The sequence below is a fragment of the Spermophilus citellus genome (assembly GCF_964194105.1).
Source record: "Spermophilus citellus genome assembly, chromosome: 4".
NCBI classification, from domain to species: domain Eukaryota; kingdom Metazoa; phylum Chordata; class Mammalia; order Rodentia; family Sciuridae; genus Spermophilus; species Spermophilus citellus.
Window position 1 is genome coordinate 108,251,964 of NC_138185.1, and position 22,624 is coordinate 108,274,587.

Consider the following 22,624-nt stretch of genomic DNA (forward strand, 5'->3'; position numbering starts at 1 on the left):
TTGTGATTACTTGAGAAGTCTTTGAAAGCATGATGATAATACCTTGAAGCTCTGGGACATTTTGAACATCAGCCTTAGCCCAAACAACTATCTCTACTCTTTTTCCCCCTCCTTTTCAGGGTGCTATTCTGACTTTTCTTAATAAGAACAACTAACATTATTGCCCACTTACGATGTGCCAACACTATTTGTTCCTTTCCTCTCTTTGAGTCTTCACAGATGCGTGGGGTACATGCTGTTGTAATCTCCACTTTCCAGATGAGAAAAATCAAAGCTCGGGAGTTAAACGGCTGATCCAGTGTGACAGACTTAGCCAGTGGAGCCAGGTTCTTACCCAGGCACTCTAACACCAGAGACTGCTCCTAAGCATAAAACCATACTGCTGCGTTCAGCATGTAATAATTAAAACGCCTTGGACTGAGAGAAGAAATGGGTTCTAATCTTGGCTCTGTCATTAAACTTGATGTGACCCTGACTAGTCACTTTTCCTTCTCTGGGCCTCAGCTTCCCAAGTATTAGATGAAATAGGATGAGAGATAGATGATTTTTTTTATTTTTATTTTTATTTTTTTTTAGGTATAGATGGACACAACACAATGCCTTTATTTTATTTTATTTTTTTATGTGGCACTGAGGATCGAACTCGGGTCCTGCCCATGCTAAGCGAGCATTCTACCGCTGAGCCACAATCCCTGCCCTAGATGATCTTTAAGGTTCTTTTGTTCTGTACAGCTCTGATAAGTCTGTATACTAAAGGCAAGGAATTCTAAACTCATTTTCCTAGTGGTGATGACTGTAACTTTCCAACCTGAGAGTTCTACCTCATTTCACCCTGCACCTCCACCCATTCATCTCCCTGTCTCATGAGAACACTCCCTCTTTGTAGTCTCTGACTTCTATCACTGGTGCCAGGAAAAGTCAAGGGTAGCACCCTGAAAAGGTGGGGGGAGGGAGAGTAGAGATAGTTATTTGGGCTAAGGCTGACGTTCAAAATGTCCTAGAGCTTCAAGGTATTATTATCATGCTTTCAAGGACTTCTCAAGTAGGACTTCTTATGTGTTTGAGCAGTTGATTCTCAAACTTTAATTTGTCTGAAACGTGGCCTGGGCATCATACTTTTTAAAACCATCACAGATAATTATAGTGTTCAGCCAAGGTTGAGAACCAATGTCTTTGAGGAAACTTGTGTGTCGTCTTAGTGGTTTTACCTGCAGAAGGCAGTACCGGTCCTAGGATTGTTGAGTCTTCACAATCAATGATGAGTCTACACATTGTGGAGAATGCTTCTTGAGCCAAAAGCATACATCCTTCTTGTTTCCCTCTGAACCATTCTCAGATTTCTTCCTATATTCCTCCTCATAGTCCCTTGGCTAGCAGTAAATCTTTGCTCTCCCTCTGCTTTCTGTACAGCCTTATTTTGCCTGCAGCAAAAGTGAGGTGTCTCTGGTATTGGATAGATTGCATAAAAAAAGCAAAAAGACTGTAGAGAATGAGTGTGTTTACTTAGAAACAACACACTTGTTGATAACATTTTTAAGAGTAGATATTTTGTGCAAAAGAGTTGCTAGGTTATAAGTTTGCTTTGAAAAGTAAGCACCAGATACAGTCTATGTATGAGGCCTCATTCCTTGGTCCCTTTTTCAGGTCTCTTCTGTTAACTTTATTTAATATCAGCTTCATCTGAACATGCCTCCTTGCCTGAGTTGACATACAGCCCGGCAGAGAAGCTGGTTACTTTGCTTCTAAGTACAGGGAAGTCAGGCAAACAGAGGGTACTGAAGAACAGGCCAAAAGCCCAGATTCCCCAGAAAATGAAAATGAATCAAGTGCTGAGACATTTTGGGATCCCTGCATTGCCATTCATTAGGGTACTGGAAGGATATCCATTAACTTACATGATTAGACAGTCTGACAGACAAGGCCAGAGAGAATAATATTCCGAGTGGGTCTCTTTGTTGTTCCTTCCCCTTACTCTTGCCACTCAGTCTATGCCCCCTTGAGAGGGTAAAGGGAAGAAGGATTGTTTGGTCTCTTTCATGATACACAGGCATAGTGAGACTCCTCAAACCAGCAGACCTGGTCAAGGGGTGCCTGGTTAAATGGCAAGCCCATTTAAGGTGAGGCACTAAAAAAGGCCATTAATCAATATAATTTGTCAGTATCTCACCTGATTAAACTGTTAGAGTCACAACAGAAATCCTGTTTATGTCATCAAGAAGGGAAAGCACATAGTAATCAGCACCTTTTTGATTGCCTAGACCTAACAATGCTGGAGTCTAAGCCTTTGCCTTTCCTTTCCCTAATAGCTCAAATCTGAGTTCTATTTTTTGATCCTGAGCTCTAACCTTAGTATAGTGGTATACTTTAATCCCCACAAGATCTCTGTGAAATATGTGGGTATTATTTCCCTTTTATGAAAGTAAATATTGAAACTCAAAGGACTTTAAATGATCAACCTTAGATTAATTGATTGGTGAGTAATAGAGCTTTTTTAAAGTGACCAGATCCAAAGCTCTGTTCTGGTCCATACATTATACTATATGAGGTAGTTAAATTCTGACAGGTAAATCAGTCCCACATCAGGTCTAGAGACTTCTGGTACATCTATAAGTAAAAATAACATTTGGGCATTTTACTGTGCAGTTATCAGTAATGCATATTAAATATTTCAATTTTTGTCAACCCTATGCTGATTTATTTTCCCCTCACTACAGTAAAGTACAAAATTGCATAGTTTCTTGAGTGATAACAACCCTGAATTGAATTCCAGTTTTACCATTTACTAGCAGTATAATTTTAGACACTAAATAACTTCTTTAAACTGAGTTTCCCAATTTATAAAAATGGGGTAATATCTACTTCATCATTTAGTATATCTATTCCTGTGTAATAAATTATCCCAAAACCTAGTGGCTTAGAAAAACACTTTTCATGTCATAATTTCCTTGGATTAGGGATCATGGAGCAGCTTAGCAGGGTTTTTGTTTCAGTCTTTCCTGAGAATTCATTCAAGCTGTTTGTTGGGGTGTACTCATCTGAAGTCTTGGCCAGGGCTCATGGATCTACTCTCAAAGGTGGCTCCCTCGCATGTCTGTTGGCAGGACTCTGAGGGCTTTTCCATATGCTGTTTGAGCAACCCCCTAGCATGGCAGCTAACATCCCCTCAGAGTGTGTGATGACAGAGATTAGAAAGCCACAGTGCCTTTTCTGAACATTTTCAGAGTTGCTTTATTTTACTCATTAGAAGGGAGTCACTGAATCTAGTCCTAACATTTAAGGGGAATTATGCTTCATCTCTTTGAAAGGCAATGTATCAGGGAATTTGTGTACTATGTTAAAACCATTACTGGTGGTTCAGCCCTAACGGGCCTGTCTCTACCACTGCTGATATATACTCTGATTGCACAGTTACCTTTCTTTCTGTGGGTGCTCTGTCCTGCCCAGCAGGTGGGACAGGAACAGGCATTTTGATTAAGCAAGCAGCTACCATAAAAGATAGAAGTGGGCACACCTTTTCTATTGATCCAAAGGCAAAAGTCACAGTTGTTATAATCACTTCCTTTAGGGGTAGAGTGGTGTGGCTTAGGTTAATTTTCTCTCTACCTAGTATAGTAGTGATACTTCCCTTCATCCAAGATAATCAAGGCATTATTTTTTGTAGTCCATTAGGTAGAGGAAATACTTTCTCCTCAACTTCACACAGTACTCTTTGGTAAGATGAGGAAAAAAAACATTAGTTGATATAACTAATGAAAAGATTTTCTTATAGGCTTATGCTCTGTAAACATGGCCAAAAAAGGTGCTTTTAAGGCTATTGTTCCATCTCTAAGTAGAAACCTTTGTAGAATAATGCGCTAGATGAATGAAAAGGAAGGTGGCATTTTCCTCCTCCTGAATACCAAGGCAAGAGTGAAAACCATTCCTACCCTTCTCCCCATTCCTGACCTTTGAAGTCTGGGCTCTTTCAGAAAAATGACTTTTTAGAGGCCGTAGAGCACTCTGCCAACTTAACTTTAAGCCTTCTAGGTGGTTCTAATGTGTAACCCAAAGCAAAAGCTAATAGTACTTAACTATAGTACTTAACTAGTGCTAATGGCATCGGCCTTATATATGGCCCATAGTGTTCTCTTTGAGGCAAAGGAGAGTGAAAATGGGAAAATACACCACTGATAAGCTGATTTCTGAAATTTATATCTTCACTCTAGAGCACTTCCCGAGGTTCCAGAATTAATATTCAGCTGCCTAGGTGACAACTTCATTAAATATGCTTCTTAACCTTAATATGTCCTGTCCACTGTTGCTTTCTTCCCTAACAAAACAAGAATAATCAAACAAAAACTGCCCTCAGCATCTTAGTAATTGGCGACTCCATTCTTAATGATTAATTAATTACTCAGGCCAAAATCTTGGAGTCATCCATGGCTCCTTTTTCTCTCTTGTCCCATATCTAAGTCATTAATAAATATATTAACTCAACCTACAAAATATACCTAGAATCTCATTACCTCTCCCCACTTCCACTGCTACTCCCTTCATGTGAACCATGGATACCACCCACACCCTTGTCTGGATTACTCAAGTAGCATCCTAGTTTGGTCATGCTTCCACTGTTGTATATGTACAGTTGTCCATATAATAGCCATAGGGAGTCAGTGAAAGCATACAGATCATTTCATATTTGCATGTAATAGGCACTAGTGATTTCTAACAGACTCAGTGTAAATGCCCAAAGTCATTGTAGTGGCCTACCAAGTCCTATCTAGTCTGGATCCACAGTCTTTCTGATTTCAGCCCTGTGTTCTTGTGAACTGTGTTCCAACCAAACTTCTCTTTACTGTTCCTTGTATATAATAAACACACACCTGCCTCAAGCCCTTTGCTTCTCTTTCCCTGGAGTGTTCTCTGTACACATATACATGCCCTACTCCTTATTTTCACATCAGAAAGACCTTTTCTGATCCTTTTGTTATCATCTCTGGCATGTAGGGTATGTTCAACAGATGCTTGTCAAGTGAGTGAAACAAAGTTGGAGGCAACGTGTGTTAGCTCTTCTGCTTACTATGTCCTTCAGTTTCCCCTTGATGGTGTTTTAAGATATGGCTTTGGAGCTTACTCCTTGGAGTAATAGTATTTGGCTGAAGAACTCTCTAAGGAAGGATAACCAGTAGGCCTGAGAAGTGATAAAGTGGCAGTGGGGAAAGTTTGGATTAGGACAAGATAGAGCTAGCCTGATCACTCCCTTTGGTAGTAAAGAATTTTTCCTAGAAAAACAAAATGAGGTTTCCTTTATAACACCCAGTCTAGGAAACATTTCACACACTAAGTGGTCCTGAACAAGCCTCAGTTTAGCAAGGATTGGTTGTAGAGACAGCTTGGGTTTTTGTTCATTTCATTCATGTCCAGATGCTCTAGAAGTTAAGTACAAGACTAAGAAGCACAGTCTGTGAGTAGTAGAACTTTGGACTCTTAAGCCAAGAAAAGCAAGCTCATCAGAGGTAGTACCTGATGTCAGTCCATCATACAATACAATTCTACAGGACTTTACAGCCTCAAAATGAATGTTTTTGACATCTTATTTATCTATTCAAGAACAGGGAGCAGCTAGGAAGGCTGAAGTGGGAGGATCGCCAGTTCAAAGCCAGCTTCAGCAACTTAGCAAGGTCCTAAGCAACTTTGCAAGACCCTATCTCAAAATAAAAAATAAAGGGAATGGCGCTGGTGATGTGGCTCAGTGGTTAAGTTCCCTTGGCTTCAACCCCTGATAAAAAAAAAAAAAAGGAACAGGGAGGTAGTGTGGCGTAAAAATTATCTCTGTTTGATACTGGGAATAGAAACAAAGCATGGAATTTGTCAAGAGCCAGCAAAACTGGAATTTGAACAAAGTCCTATTGATTTTCTTCCCTACTTTGGCCAACAGTAAAGTCTAGCCTACTTTGTATTTCACTGCTATCAGGTTCCTGTAACTGGTCCAGCATTAGTGGAAAGTATAGTTAAAAGATTAAATTCAAAGAATTAGCCCCATCTCAGGCTTCTTGGATCATTGAAACTGACCTAAGTTTTAGATTATAGGTACAGTTTATTTGTTCCTTTGTGATCTCTAAAAGTAGAAAAGCCCAACAGCCTCTAGGAACTCCAGAATTGGGTTCATCAAGATTGTTGCAAATGAGGTAATCAAGTCAGATTCTTTTTTTTTTTTTAAGGGATGGGGGTACCGGTACCAGGGATTGAACTCAGGGGCACTTGACCACTGAGCCACATCCCCAGCCCTATTTTGTATTTTATTTAGAGTCCCGGTCTCACTGAGTTGCTTAGCACCTCACCATTACTGAGGCTGGCTTTGAACTCCCAATCCTCTTGCCTCAGCCTCCAGAGCCACTGGGATTACAGGCATGTGCCACCATGCCCAGCAAGGCAAGTCAGGTTCTTTAAAAAAATTTTTTTTTGTAATTGTAGATGGACAGAATGCCTTTATTTTATTTATTTATTTTTATGTGGTGCTAAGGATCGAACCCAGTGCCTCACATGTGCTAGGCAAGTGCTCTGCCCAGAGATACAGCCCCAGCCCTTTAGTCAGATTGTTAAACTATTAACAAAAGCATATGAGACACTGGTTGAATTTCCTGTTCATCCATTTCTTTCATTCTTTCCTGGGAGAACCTAGGTCATTGATACTTATAGAGTACCTTATCCAAGCACTTGTTGTTTTTATGTACCTTGATTGCACATGTTTGACCTCAAGCCTCTTTGTTTCCCTTAGGGGAGTATGTGATATTTGACATGATCTATAGTTGTTATTAGTGCAAATATTTGAAGAAAAACCCTGGTTTTCTTCAGAGGTGATAATGACTTTTGTTTGCATTTTCTTTAAAGAGGAGGAAATTTAGGGCCATTGCACTTGTATCTTTTTCCTGTAAGTTGGAGAATCACCTACTTGAGTAGAACTTCATATGTTAATAACCCTGGTACCTGCTCTGATGCTATGGTGGGTGGGGGTGAGGAATGGAATTGGCTCCATTATCCTATCTGAAATGCTCTTTATCAAAGCTGAATAGGAAGGGTGCCTAAAGGCCAATTATATTAGAAGCAAGACTCTGAGCCAGTAGGTTAGGCCTTTGTAACTTATTTAGAGTAGGCTCCTGTGGTAACTGTTTTCTGTTTTTTTTTTTTTGTTTGTTTTTTGTTTGTTTTTTTTTTTCACAGCTGCTCCTGACATCACTGGCCATAAACGGAGTGAGAACAAGAATGAGGGGCAGGATGCCATAATGTACTGCAAGTCAGTTGGCTATCCCCACCCAGAGTGGATCTGGCGCAAGAAGGAGGAGAATGGTGTGCTCTCAGTGAGTAGGAAGCAGCCCTGGCTCTTGGTGCCTGAGTCTCTGTGGTTGCTGGAGTTTCTACTAGGGACGTCCAGACATCTGGACCAGTTGCTTCAACACCTATACTCTTGGATGTGTACAAGGCTTGAATCATCCTTTCTAGGGTGATGAATGCTTTACATCTGAATCTGCAGGACAATCTCTATCCAGCATGGACTATGTACATGATTTGTTAAAGCTGTCTATCTGGTAAGGGATTAGATTGATTGCCTTCAGGGTAGGACACAGAAAGATCCAAGCCTGTTTTAAATATTTTACTATTCCAGTCCATTAGAGTATGTTTTGATTTTGGTAAGATTGAAGGCAGTTATAAGTATATTCCTAGAACTCAGAAATACCGATACAACCCAAGAAGGGCAAAGGGCAAGCTTAGGCACTGGTATTGGACAATGTTTGCTATACAAAAGTTCAAAGAGAACATCTTTTCCAACCTGTGGGATGATTTTTGATGGTTTTTGGACAGTGCCTTAAACCCTCCTACTTTTTGTTTGACCAGTTTTCCTTTTTAGTAGAGCAGGTACTATATATTCTTCCTAACCCCAGGTTTTTACATATTCAACATTATGCTTTTTAGGCATCCTCTTTGATTAATAGTCTTTAGAGTCAGTGGCAAAATCAACAGCCATATCTAGTTTTTTACATTTCAGGTCCCCTTTTCTTCATGGGACTTCTCTTAAAAAAATACATTCCTGTAGTCAGTCATCCCTTTGGATGTCTGTTCCCTCTTGAGCTTAAGCTCCTTGTGCATTTTGTTTATATTTCTCCCTCTCTGACCTTCCCTTTAGTAGGATATAAAATATGTAGTGTGCATTAGTAGATAATTGTTGATTGATGGAATAATCTCTTCTTTAACCTTATAGTCCAGAAAGGAAAGGAAAGTTGGGAATTTTATCTGCCCTAAGAAGTTGTTCTTAGCATTGTGAAAGAAGTTTAAGGAGATCTCTTAGGACCCATGAAGCATGAAATTCTTGTGCTAACTCTGATGTCGACAGGGCTGGGGTTCCCAGATGTAGGAATAGGTGAGTCCTTTGTGCTGCTCCTTCCCCATCTTCTTCCTGCTATAGTTTCTCATCGGGTGTTTGAAGTAGCATTAATTATGTCATCAATCTATACCAGTAAGCCTGCACTCTGTGGAAGCTGGAAGAGTCTGGAGGACTAGCACATGAGAGGCTTATGCCCTGCTTTTGTAGAAGCTTGTTGATTTTGTTGTTGATATTGAAGGGAAGCCATCAATGATGTACTCAAAATTCGCTGAGCAAAAATGGTACTAGATACTGCCATCTCACTTCCACCAGTGTCCTGGTAAGAGGGAGAACTTTACCCTCCCTTGATCACTGGCTCACCTACTCTGACCTTTGTGTTCCCCATTTTTTTCTGCAGGATATTGGCAATGCCTCTGGTCGCTTCTTCATCATCAACAAGGAGAATTATACAGAGTTGAGTATTATAAACCTCCAGATCACAGAAGATCCCGGAGAGTATGAATGTAATGCTACTAACTCTATTGGCTCCGCCTCAGTGTTCACCATCCTCAGGGTACGAAGCCACCTGGCCCCACTCTGGCCTTTCTTGGGAATTCTGGCTGAAATCATCATCCTTGTAGTGATCATTGTTGTGTATGAGAAGAGGAAGAGACCAGATGAGGTTCCTGACGGTAAGAGCATACCTACAGAACAGTAATGTTGGATTTGGTTCTTTGGGGTGGTTTCTAAACACCCAAAGAAGACTATATGGATGTTGGGATTCCCAAACATTCCAAAAGGAAAAAGAAGGAAAAATTTTATTCCCAACTCCCTACCTCTCAGATCTTTGTTTTTTTGTAGGTGGAGTGGTACTGAGGATTGAACTCAGGGGTACTTGGCCAATGAGCCACATCCCCAGCCCTATTTTGTATTTGATTTAGAGACAGGGTCTCACTGAGTTGCTTAGCATCTCACCATTGCTGAGGCTAGCTTTGAACTCACGATCTTTCTGCCTCAGTCTGCCAAGCCACAGGGATTACAGGCATGTGCCACTATGCCTGGCTCAGATTTTTTTTATATTAGGCATCAGTAGCTATAATATGCTCTCTCCCTCTTTAGGTATCCTCCAAATCCTAGGCTCTGCCCTTTAGGCCTTGTGGTAAATGAACAGCTGTCAGTCTCCTTGTTGAGCTTTGTCTTCCTTCAATATAGATCATAAGGAGCTAAGCTTGAAGAGAATCCAGGTCAAGCCTGGAAGCCACCCCAAGATGGTAGGCCACCTGTTCATTCAGGCAGATTTAAAGTATCTAACTGGTTGTCAGATGGTTGACTGGTATAACTCCTGTAAGTAATAGTCCCAGTCCAAGTCAGACTATCTTAGGAAAGCCATTGGAACAAGCTGCCCTGTGGTTCCTTGATTGGTCTCTTTGGTAGATTTTCATTATTCTCTACCATATGGCTCTTCTGCCTGTGTTGCAAAGAGAAGAACAGTGGAGAGTGTCTGATGTATCCCTCCTCCCAGTTTAAGATAGCTAAGTGCTAATACCTGGACCTGGAGCCCATGTCCCAAGGCAGGCCCAGGGTCGCAGAGTAGAGTGACAGTAGCAGTAGAATCATGGTGAGTCATTAAGCACTGTAGAGGTAACAGCTGATGTCTTCTCTTATTGGACAAGCCTGGAATCAGGAAAGCTTTAGGATATTGTTGTATTTTTTTGGTCGTAGATTTTCATTTTTTAACCCTTTGATTAAAACCAGGGGGAAACTATCTATGGAGACTCCTATCAGAACTTCAAATTCCTAATAGTTCCATACCCCCACCCTCCCACTCTTCCATCCTTTCATATCACTGGCAAAAAGAAAAATGCCTAACCAACCATTGCCAACACTTGCTTTGCTGCCAAGCTAGACCAGAAGTGTGTGTCACTAAGCTCAGTGCAAACTGATCTGGAGTGATGGTGGGATCACCAGTTCTGGGGATTATGTTTATGTACCCGTGGCACAGTATCCTACCCCAGGGTTGACTGTCTCTGTGGCTGAGCAATAGGACTGCAGCCTTTGTATATTTGGCAAACACAGGTTTCTTGATCCATTGAAAAGAGTGGAGGAGCTTCAAAGGCATGCCAATGACTTTTAGACTCTCTGAAAAGGACATGTTTGAGAGCACCAGCCACTTCCTTTTCTTTTCTTCTCAGCAGCTCTAAATCTCTTGTCTGCACTAAGTAGAGTGAGTATTTGAATGAGTGCTGAGATTGATGAAGAGATTTTTGTTGACACTATGATACCTGTAGGAAGACCTGGTAGATGGATGCCTCTTTGATTGTACTTTCAGCAGTGAATTGAATGGAGGAATGGGGTGGGTGTTGACTGGAAGCAGAGAGACCTTTGTAAATACACGGTCTAGTTTCTCTGAGATAGAGGATGGTCCCCCAGGAGTTTTACTTTCCTACGCTATGAAGTAAAAACTACTTCATGGGATTTTCATGTATCCCTAATGGTTTTTCCTTGAGATTTCTCCCTTTTCTGCTATATATTAGGATTCCCAACACAGAGTGCACCTATATTTAGACTTGAGAGTAAAGGGAGAGAAGAGTTGCCTGGTTTTCATGTGCTCTTTGGGAGCAGTTATGCCTCCTTCCTGACAAGGGCTTTTGCATTCCCTCCCACAGTGCTACATATTGCTTTGCCAAATACCGCTTTTTCTCAGCCTGTCCTTTGCACAGGTTGAAGAGCACACAGGCAGGAAAGAATTGGCAGAGATGGGCTCTAAAAACTCATTGAGAATTTTTTAGACAAGGCTGGCTGCTTCTCCTAAGAGTGGTACATTGGCTTAGCATGTCCCTGCCACCGGTTCTAATCTTCCTCATAAGTGCCCACTTTGTTGTTAAGGATGCTATCCCAGCTTAGGAGTTCATTGGTTAATCAAATGGGGAGACCAGTTTGTTATAGGAGACATCTATGGCCAGCCAGGCTTCTGAACAACTTCCTGGAGGGAAAGTAACCTCTTAAACTAAATTGTTATAGACAGTGAAAGAATCCTACATAAAGAGAGATGACTACAGGGTAAGTGCAAAGTTAAACTTCTTTGCTCTTGTCTCTTAGGAATAATGTAATGCAAGCAGCTTTTAATACTTTGTTGTTGACTTGGGGTGAAAAATCTGGGATGCTAGAATGATTACAGTGTTTGCCTTCTCTCCCTCCCTTCCTGACAGCCAGTTTGGTTCAGGCTCCATTCTCCATCTCAACATCCCTACCCTCACTCCAGCATTTTCATTCCAGTTTTCTCCTTTGTTTCTCGACTTCTTTCTCTCAAACTTCTCTGTTTCCACCTCCCTTCTTTTCTACCCTGAAAGTAATCATTAAAAAAAAAAAAATGTGAGTGAGCTTTCTTATGCTCTTGCTTTTTCTTCTTTAGCCAGTTCATACTAACCAGATCAGAGGCTTATACCCTGCTTTTTGTCAGAAACTTGATTTTTGTTGTTGATATTGAAGGGAAGGCATCAATGATGTGCTCAAAATTTGTTGAGCAAAAAATGGTACTAGCTACTGCCATCTCACTTCCACCAGTGCCACATATACACTTTCTTCCCATTTGCTCCTTCCCAAATTTAAATGTAGATTATATGTATACACCCTTTTGGGGATGAAGAGATACATTTTTTCTTATATGAACTTGGTTGTTCAAGGTGGTGAATTTTTATATATAACCATTGTGGCACTGTCTTGGCTTATTTATGCCACTTTGAAATTGGGAAGGATTTTTTGTTTTTAAGGCCTAATGTACCTTTTCTCTGTCAAATAGATTCTTCTTTCATAGAGAGGGCATGGGGAATTGTCATTCTTTAAAGCGCCAGGTTCACATTCTTCATTTCAACCAACTAGGCCTGGTAGTGCTCATTATAGTGGAATATATGCCATTTTAAAATGGCTTGCAAGAGCAGTGACAAAACCTAGTTTATTTCAGATTCACTGAACTTTTTTATATGAACTCATAGTATTCCTGTAAGGGGCATTCTGTGAGTTCTTAGACTAAGTATAAAAGTAAAAATACATTTGAACTTAAACAGTTTGTGTTCCACTAGAAAAGCAAATACCACTTTAGCTGAAAGTTGAGGTTCAGCTGCTTTAAAAGAAAAAAAAAAAGACCCATGTCTTTTTATAAATGAAATCTAGTATTTGTATGCTTTATTATGTTATAGTTGGAGGATCAGCACCCAATAAGTTGTCTTGTAGGATTATCGATGTGTGTTTTTAGGAACATGCGAATCATGGAGCCAAATCAGAGCTTTGGTTTTTCACTTTGAGTATGTTCCTCCAAAATGTTAAACAGTCTAGCCATCCATTCATGTTACAGTTGGACACATGTTTGGAGCCCACCTGTGTTGGCTCTCTGCTAAAGTAAAGAGCAACTGATATGTGCTCTCGGGCTGCTGGGAAATGTGCTCTTTGAGCCCCCTGGGTAATGGGGCGATGAACCTGAGCAGTCACTGGGGCCTTCAGATCTACTGTACACTTTAGTGGATTCACAGGCATTAAAATTAAATAATGGGAAATGATTTAAGAAACGTGCTGGCATCAAGAGTTTCTTTTTCACACTGGGATAATTTTCATAAGCAAGTCAAAATGACTCTAACATTAAGTTACTGGTGGAGAAGATATTTGAGGTTTTATTTTATAAGAGTGTTTTGATATATCTGATATATCCATGCTCTTTTAGACACTTTAAAGAGGTCTTCCAGTATTCCCAAATCTACTAGTTGGTCAAAACATTTGGTAGCATATGAAGCTTCATGGCACACTATGGAAGTTGAAAAAGAAACGTGACTTTTTAAAACAACATCCAGAACATATTCACTGTCTCTTGACTAGGGGTCATTTTATCAGTAAGAAGTTACCTTAAAGAAAAAATGCAATAGGACCAAACAAAGGAGGAACTTGGAAGTGATCATGAATCTCTTAGTTAATGCTACTCTGCTGAAACCAGGCAAAATTTTAAGTGGATTTAGAAATATAAAACCTTTTCTTCAGTGATATGAATGCAATGATGAAGGAACTTTGACCAGAGTCAGCTCTTGGGTTGTTTTGACTCTGAAGCTATCATTTTTGGAGGTGATCCTGTACCAGGCAATCTGTTATTTACTACACATCACAGAGCACCCTTTCTAGATTATGAGGTGGGTGTTGGGAGAGGAGGGCTATGGTACCTTCAGTGGGGAAATTTTAAACATGCAGAAAACCAGTGTGTGCAGCAGCTCCACCAAGAACTTCATTCTCACCATGTGGATTCCAGAAGCATCTTTGTTTCCATTTTCCCCCCAGTCCTCTTCCTCTCATTTAGCCAGTGGCTGTGAGTAATTCCCAGGTGGAGAGAACAGTCATTGTTAGGCGGCTCTTTTGGCCTGAGGGTTTGGGGGTGTGTTGATGTTTGTCGGTTACTATGACTTCTTTTTTTTCCCCCCTCAATTGCATCAAACCCTTAAAACATGGTGGTAAGTGAGCGATATGCATGCTTTTGGAGTTTGTTTAAATCTCCGCTTCAGTCTATATGATGCACAGTTCATATGTTAACACTTTTCTTCAAGTTACTTCATTCACTTTCACAACTAATTTGGATTTCAGTTTGCTGTTTAATCCTCATTTACTTTGATTTTTGTACCTTTTTTCTGTAGTTCTGTTCTTTCCCTCTCTCCTGACTTCCCTTTTAGGGGTCAAGTCATTATTTTGATATCTATCTATCTATCTACCTACCTATTTATTGTATGACCTATAAAGGAGAGTGGTGCTGCACTTAGTAACTCAGTGCAGGAGAGAAGGGAGACAGGAGGCTCTTTGTTTGTCAGTGTGAAAGTGAATCTGGGGAGAGTTTGAGAGGGCTCCTGGGATTTAGACCCCAGTGTGGAATCATGGCTGCTCCACTCAGAGGCATGGCAGCTATGCCAGAGGCACTGTTGCTGAAATACCTACATGTAAGCCCTTTGCATGTTGCTATCTTGTTAGGTTGGAAAGTGATATTTCTAATCTGGCACCAGAGAATACCCTCCCACCAAAAAAGAGAGAAAGAAAAAAAGGCCTGTGTTCTGAGGTGCTTGGGTTGGTTGCCTATAGTGTCACGCTTTGAAAAGAATAGTGGCTATTGTGATTCTCCCTTCCCTTTTTTATTTTAAAGTTGGGACTAAATTGGTGATATATTCAATTTGGTTTCCTTGTATTAGAATTTTGTATTTTGGGATGCACATCTAGAGCACTAAAAATACTTTTAAGTTGCTCCTGTGTTGTCTTCAAATCCCTGAGGTGCTTAGCTCCTAGCATGTAGCTGAGCTGGCTTGGCTGGATGCTGAGCAGTAGGCTGTCGTGAGGGAAGGGTTTAGTTTGGGCTTGTGTGTCTTAGTACTTGGTATGTCTTTGTATCTTTCCACTGCGCACACACACAGCACACATATATGTCTTGGGTGTCCTGGAGTTGTTTGCTGTACCTGTTTTGATAGTGTACTGTTGTTAGTAATGGACTCCGGTGGACACTGGTATGTCACTAGCCTATTGTTTTGGCTTATGAGTCATTGGTTTGTGGTTGGTTCTTTTTTTCTTTCTTTCTTTCTTTTTTTTTTTTTTAAATCCTTTTTTTTTTGCTCCAGTCACTTGTGTGTGCTGGCGGTGGCTTTGCCTCTCCGTTGCCTGGAAGGAACAGGTGGAGCAATGTCTCCCTCTGACAGACATTACTCCCAACATGTGCTCCTGCAGATGCCTACACTGAAATTGTAACCTCCATAATTGCTTCATGTGCACCAAGCCCCCTTGTGGAATCCTGCTGAGAGTTTTTCTAGAACCCTTCAGCAAAATCAAACTGTTCTGAATCATTTAGGAAAAACAAACTAAGAGCACTTACTTGTTTCCCTCCCCTTTGTGGATTAAAAAAAAAAAAGTGTATATCTCATCTTGAAAGGGATCAAGTTGCCCTTAGTTGAAACATGAAAGAAAACCTAATGAGAACCATAAAGTATCAATTTGAAAAGGCTTCTGAGCTCATATAAGCCTTTTGATTTAAAAAAAGATATCTCCTGGGTGTTCTGGTTTTGGCCAGGGCACAAGAGTGAGCCAGTCTTTCTATCTGAAGTCTTTTCTAGAGGGATGTCACTATTCAGCTCTCCCTGAAGTGTCTCAACATCCTCTGGTATGCATATGCTAATTGCTGGCATAGTCCAGCATGGCTGACTCAGCATTAGCTTGAACTATGATGGCTTCCTCTTCTCAATCTCCAGACTTAAAGACTCTCCTAAAGATTCCCAAAACAGAAAAACAGTGCCATTTGGGGAAGTAAGGATGTGTGGCTAAACATATAGGATTTGCACATCCATTTACATTGCAGGATTGAGCCAAAACTGCATGCATTCACCACAAGAAAACAAACAGCAGGATTTTACAACTGAAATGTTGGTTTGTCTTCTCATCTATTTAAGAGTGAACCACTGGAACTTGGGGACAAGATGAGTATAATGATATTTCAGCCTGTCTGTCCACTACAGTTGCAGTTTTTCATGACAAGCATTCAAAGTGTCAACTAAAACCATTGAAACAACATACCTGCCATTAAAACTTGAATCTAGAAATAATAACTCCATGAGTGTTTTGCACCTCCAGATGGAATGGCCTTTAATAAATGCTATGAATAGCCATGTCTGCTACTTGCAGTAAGCTATCCTATTAATCCTTATGCAGAATCTAACAATTTTCTTCTTTCTCTTATTTTTCGTGGATTTATTAAAAATTGAACACCCATATAGATGATGAACCAGCTGGGCCAATGTAAGTACTTTATTGGACACTGACTTTTAATAGTTTCTGATTGAATTATCTTGTGTTTACAGTTTTGTCAAATGGAGTAGCTAAATTCTTAGGGGAAGACAGTGAGTAGAAATATCCTTGCAACATAGAGAGAGTGTGAGAGAGAGAGAGGGAGAGAGAGAGAGATAGAATATTTTTTAATATTTTATTTTTTAGCTTTTGGCTGACACAACATCTTTGATTGTATGTGGTGCTGAGGATCGAACCCGGGCCGCACGCATATCAGGAGAGCGTGCTACCGCTTGAGCCACATCTCCAGCCCAACATAGACTTCTTAACCAGACAAAGACTGCAGACCATTTTGATTCCCAGGACAGGTTGCAATCTTGTTTTTAGCCATGCAAGTGTATTAATGTGCAAAAAGTTGTTAAAATTTTGCACGTTACGCATGCTTAATATGAGAGGCCTAAAGTTTTAAGTTAATTTCAATCTGGATTATAAGATAGCATGGATCAACTGGTTAGCTCCATTAACAATTACTGCTATCCAAGAGAGATGGAGCTGCAAGTGTAGGATCAGTCCAAGTCTGGCAATCTATCCTCGAGTTAGGGACTAAGATGCAAGTATTTAGTTAAATGACTGAGGGTACAGAACAGCCAGTTGATGGTTGTCTTTTATCAATTGAAAAATAACAGGGGTGTTCAGTGAAGTAAATGTTACTCTCACTTTTATAGTTCTGAAATATAGTTTAGAAATCAAAGGGCAAGCTGCCTGTATGTTGTCTGCCTTGGGAGTCAAAGAATCTATTAATTGAAGTTATGTAGGTACTTTTTATAAGGTATATTGTTACAAACTAATATTGTGCAGTAAAGTTTCTTCTTATACCAGGGATGGCAGTAAGTGAAAGAGTCCCTGTATTTCCATGTGTTTCAAACATTGTTACTAGTTTAACTCACAATGCAATTTTTCCTCCAAAGGAAAACCAACTCTACCAACAATCACAAAGATAAAAACTTGCGCCAGAGAAACACAAATTAAGTACTGCTTATAATGTAAGTATGGCCTTCTAGAAATTTAAAAAAATTATATTCAATTGCATTTTACTTCTGTTGACCTTGTTACAACTTCAATAGTTGGTGTTATGTGGTAAGACCTTTTAAGTTCATTTCAGAGCAGTTGGTTCTGCTGAAACAAGTTCTCTGCTCAATTTAGTGGCAGAAAGGAACATTTTTCAGCTTTTACATAAATTCCATTTCAGAATACATACGATGTTTTAAAATAAATACTTTGCACTACTTGGTTTATATCTTTAAAAAAGAGAAAAAGAGTAAATTGTCACTTTAGGCAAATTGTTCCTAGAGGCCTGTTAGTGCTGCTTTACTTCTGAGGGCAAGGACAGGGACAGTGGCCAAGAAGCAACAGGGCTGGATACCATTCTCTTAGGCACATGGAGATCAGAATTTCACACCACATCCTTGAGCATGCTGTTTGAATCAAAGTTTATTTTATGTGGTGCTTGGTATAGTCCTGAGGGACAGTGCATATTCCCTTTAATTTCCAAATACATTTTTCCCCCCACAGATCTTTAGGTTCCTGAAACTGGTGGCATCATGACCTGCTAAATTTTCTGCTTGGACCTCTTTGGTCTCCCTTTTCAAAGTGAGCAACACCACAATGACCGTCTAAAGCATGCCTTATTTAGCCTCTCCTATAAGGGTGACCTAGCCAGGTACATTTTAAACAGTGCTTCAGTGTAGAAGGTGTAAACTATTTTGGGCTTGATGTGCTGTGAATGTTGCTTTCTTTCCTTTGTTAAAATATTTAAATAGAAGTGAAAAGGTCCTCTGAGGACCAGATCGTGCATGCGCCATTTTTTACTTAAAGCAGCTGTTCAATTGGCAAAGCTCTAAAATGCACTGCTGCCATCTAGTGATACATTTTTGTAAAGTACTCAAAACCTACAGATATATACAATATATAAATATATATATATATATATTTATATTTTTTGGGGCGGGAGAAATCCAAAATAAAATAAATGCTTGTTTCATGTTTAAAATGCTGATATTCATTCCTTATTGTATGTTGTCAGATGAGGAAATGTGCAGTTATGGTACATAAAGATAGATAATTTATAAATTCTGAAGTCTGTAATTTTAAGGGCTTAACCTACAACTTTAATAAGATGATGGAATAGTCCACTGAAGGGATATAATGAATTGCAGTATATATGTATGATTGCTTTTAAGTGACTATTTTTTCTTCTGTTAAATCATGTAAATTCTTAAATCCTTTTGCACTGATGTATTGAACCTTATTCTTGTATATTTGATCAAGGCAAATTTTATAATTTACCTTTTGTTTTCAATGACCTTGAGATGTTATAGCATGGTGAAACTCTATGCAACTCTAGTTATACTTTTTGGTTTGACACTATTTTTTCACATTGATTAATGGTTGATGGTAGATTTTATAACCTGACCAGGTTCTCATGCAGTACGTAACTATAGATGCATGTACTTGTGTTTTGTGTAATTGTTGAAGTGCAGTGATGTATTAAAAAAGTGGATTCACCTGTTTTTAACAATAAAACATTGACAAAAGGTGTTTGGAATAATACTCTTTACTATCTTTAACTTTTTAGGAGAAAGCATTTTTCAATACTTTAGAAGTTCCTTAGGTTTATGCATTTACATAGAACATTAATTTCTCAACCCCGTCAGCTTTTTAAGTTCCTTTTCTACCTCATCCACAAATGCTGGGAAGTTTTGATCCATGAGGCACAAGCGCAGAAAGGGGCCCAACTCTTCCACACCCCAGGCAGACTGTTCATAGACAAGGGGCAGCTCCTCCGATGCCAGGATAGACTGCAGGGATACCAGAAGAATAGTTTATTATAGGAGAAAAAGTAAAACCCTGAGTAAGAAAACACACATACCAAAGAATTAGTTGTTAGCTTTACAAAGAGATAGTTCTACTGTTAAATGGAGCTTTACAAAGAGATAGTTCTACTGTTAAATTCACCATTTTGTATTTATAATTTCCTGAATACATAGCAAATAAGATTGTATCCTTAAGGAAAGTATTTCAGACATGTTGTTGAAATGATCTGTAAAGTTGAGATCTTGCTAATAAATACTGTGTTGATAATGTGTGGACTGACAAGAAACCTATCAATGGATATAGTTCTCAGCTTAGTTCATCTTCCCACCACATAGGTGGCCAAATGGGTGGGAGTAGTTCATCATGTGGAAGCTAGGTTCTGAAGGGAAGAAAGAGAGGGTACAAACTGAATGCCCAAAGGACACAATTAGCTCACACATGCCATTTTTCAGCTATATAAGGGATTTGATAAATAGTCAAAACAAAATACAGAACATTTCACATCCCCCAACATTCCCTCATTTTTGTCAAACCCTTAATATAGGTAACCACTGATCACCATACCTTATAGTTTTGCCTTTTCTAAAATGGCATATACTCTAAATGAAATCATAGTACGAACAGTACCTGCCTTACTCTGGGTCAGCTTACAAATTTTGTACTTCATGATGATAAATAATGTAATACATGTTAAGTAGAAATTGTACTTCACATTTTGCTCTCTACCCAGGCAGTGGTAAGCAGTGAGCTGCAGCTCCGCATCACTCATAGGATCACAAGGGGAAACCACCAACATTCTATAGTGTACAGTAATGTGTTCTGTAGATTAGGTATACTAAATGCATTTTTGACATAGGATATTTTCAATTTACAATGGTTTTCTCAGGATATAACCCCATTGTTAAGTTGAGGAGCATCTGAATGAATCTGTCTTCTTTCACTTAGCATATGCATTTGAGATTATGTTAAGTATTTGCAGAGTTTATTTCTTTTTATTGCTAAGTATCTATTGTTTGGATGTACCAGTTTGCTTATGCACTCTCTGATTGAAGACTGGGTTGTTTTGCTTTTTGCAATTATGAATAAAGCTGCTATAAATGTTCATATACAGGTTTTGGTGTGAACACAGGTTTTCATTTCACTTGGGTAAACACCTAGGAGTAGGACTGCTGGTCATATGGTAAGTATATATTTAACTTTGTAAGGAACTGCCAGACTGTTTCCATAGTGGCTATATCATTTTACATTCCATCAGTAGTATTCCTGTTCAATTGCTCCTCATCCATCCAGCACTTGGTGTTGTAAGTTTTTAATTTTAGCTGTTTTAGTAAGTATACAATGATATCTATTGTGATTTTAATTTGCATTCTCCTAGTAACAAATAATATTGAGCATCTTTTCATGTGATTATATTACATTTGTATGTTTTCTCTGGCAATTTGTAGTGTTTTAAAACTAGTTGAGTAGCCAAGCACATTGGCACAGGCCTGTAATCCCGGCCACTCTGGAGGCTGAGGCAAGAGGATTAGAAATTCAAGGCCAGCCTCAACAATTTAGGCCCTAAGCAACTATGTGAGACCCTGTCTCAAAAAGGGGGGTGGGGTGCTGGGGATATGGCTCAGTAGTTAAGTGCTCAGTTAAGTGCTGGGCTCAATTCCTGTACTCTGCCCTACTCCCCCCGCCCCAAAAGAAAACCAGTTGAGTAAATTGCCAGTGTTATTAGGAGAGTTTAAATAAAATCTGACTGTGCTTGATAATTGGAAGATCTGGCAATTCTGAACCCCTGTGGTGATAATGATGGGCTCCAACTCTGTTGGGAGCTGCTCTTTGATTTAGTTATTGTATTGATTCTTCACATTAATCCTCTGAGGTATGTGGTTTAATTCCTTTTATATGGATGGCATGATTTAGTGCATAGTGTACAATTGACATTTCTCTAGGAGCTATAATAGGAATTTACTTTGCTAAAATTCATATCAGCTTTTCATTCTACCTAAATTTATATAGAAGAAAATGAAAACAACTTGGAGCCCTATTCACTATTGAGAGCCACTTTTAACATGCCAGTGTATATCCTTCCAAAAGTAGAGATGTGTTTAATACAGAAATGTGGTCATGATGCTGTTTTGTAGTTGTTTGGGGTTTGTTTGCTTTCCTTGTTTCCCTTGTAGTACAAGGGATTGAGCTCTGGAGTGCCCCACTACTGAGCTACATCCCCAGCGTTCTTTTTCTTTTCATTTTTGGTACTGGTGATTGAACCCAAAGGTGCTTTACCACTGAGGAACATTTTTAGCTCCTTTTATTATGAGTGTCACTAAGCTGCTGAGGCTGGCCTCAAAATTGCAGTACTCCCACCTTAAGTTTCCTCCATCACCGGGATTACAGGCATGTGCCACTGCTCCCAGCTCCCAGCCCTTTTTTGAGACAAGGTTTCACCTTGCTTTGCTCATGCCTGTCTCCTGAGTTGCTGGGATTATACATCAGACTTACAGCCACTTAAAAAAAAAAAAAATGCCTTGTAGTATCTTTCCGTGTCAGTGATAGGGGCAACATCACTATTATTAATTACATTTTAATCCCACCACTTCAGCTACTCAATATCCTATTACATGAACATTATGTTGTTCCCAATTTGTTAAAAACAACATAATTTCTATTATAGCTCTTAGAGAAATGTCAATTGTACACTATGCACTAAATAATGCCATCCATATAAAAGGAATTAAACCACATACCTCAGAGGATTAATGTGAAGAATCAATACAATAACTAAATCAAAGAGCCAAAAGTTAGCAGCTCCCAACAGAGCTGGAGCCAATGAACCACCATGTATATATTTTTGTGTAGCTGAAATGGAATTATAGGTAATGAAATGTTAAATTGGATATATTTTGCTAAATTGCCTTCTAAAAAGTTTGATAGTTTACATAGGATCACTTGTCCAAAAGGTTAGAGCAAATTCATAACTGAGTCTCAAGCCCAGCCTCATGCTGTTTCTTATTTGTATATAGTTCTTCTATACTATATAAATAAACTAGGCTACTGTTACCTCCCTTGTGAGGACATTACACCCTGCCTCTCTCCTTGACTTTTTGCAGTTCGAGTATTGTTGGAAACTGTGATTCAACCCCTAACCCCAAGGCCAATATGGACATTGAAGTCTGCCCTGCTGCTGAAAAAATTAGTTTTAAATTTTTGTCACAGTTGTTGGGTTATTAAAAGAAACAGACAAGAAGTCTGTGTCTTTTGGGGGGCAGAGTGCTGGGGACTGAAACTAGGCGTCACACATTGTAAACGCGTATTCTACCACTCAGCTGCACCCCTCAGTCCAAATCTTTTATCTCAAGTTATTTATTTTTGTGAATGTCCATTTATTGTGAGTTAGTGGTAAGCCAGGTGGAACAAATGCCCATATCTTCTATACCACTGAATATTGAATATTGATGAACTCTATGCAGAATTCTGTGGAAAGCACAAGTTGTTGGTTTGAGCACCTGCTGCCCAGTGCAGCCAAGATGAAGGAGACAGTCTTCATGGAGCTCCCAGCAGAGAGAACATCAAGCAGTTGTGATTCTGAATGAAGAGGTTTTTGCAGGAGGACACTTTGGTGATAGCAAACTGCAAGAG

At 39.5% G+C, this 22,624-nt stretch overlaps 2 protein-coding genes across 5 annotated transcripts in view; one reads left to right on the plus strand and one right to left on the minus strand.

The window, feature by feature from the left end:
• Positions 1 to 22,624, plus strand: part of NPTN (neuroplastin) — an 87,512-nt gene that overhangs the window by 49,081 nt on the left and 15,807 nt on the right. For 2 of the 4 annotated variants that reach the window (XM_081291636.1, XM_081291639.1), the window contains 5 exons: positions 7,201 to 7,337; positions 8,757 to 9,030; positions 16,114 to 16,135; positions 17,092 to 17,166; positions 17,696 to 18,719. In XM_081291636.1, the coding sequence (XP_081147762.1) occupies positions 7,201 to 7,337; positions 8,757 to 9,030; positions 16,114 to 16,135; positions 17,092 to 17,152 (494 nt within the window). In that variant the 3' untranslated portion in view covers positions 17,153 to 17,166; positions 17,696 to 18,719. Of the gene's footprint in view, positions 1 to 7,200; positions 7,338 to 8,756; positions 9,031 to 16,113; positions 16,136 to 17,091; positions 17,167 to 17,695; positions 18,720 to 22,624 lie in introns of those variants that run through there. The other 2 variants (XM_081291637.1, XM_081291638.1) reach the window with 2 other exon arrangements.
• The window catches only part of REC114 (REC114 meiotic recombination protein), a gene marked incomplete at its 5' end in the record, with an annotated part of 98,940 nt that continues 94,581 nt past the window's right edge, over positions 18,266 to 22,624 (minus strand). Inside the window, one exon of the mRNA XM_081291640.1 lies at positions 18,266 to 18,981. Coding sequence (XP_081147766.1) covers positions 18,817 to 18,981 — 165 coding nt within the window. The 3' untranslated portion in view covers positions 18,266 to 18,816. The remainder of the gene's footprint in view (positions 18,982 to 22,624) is intronic.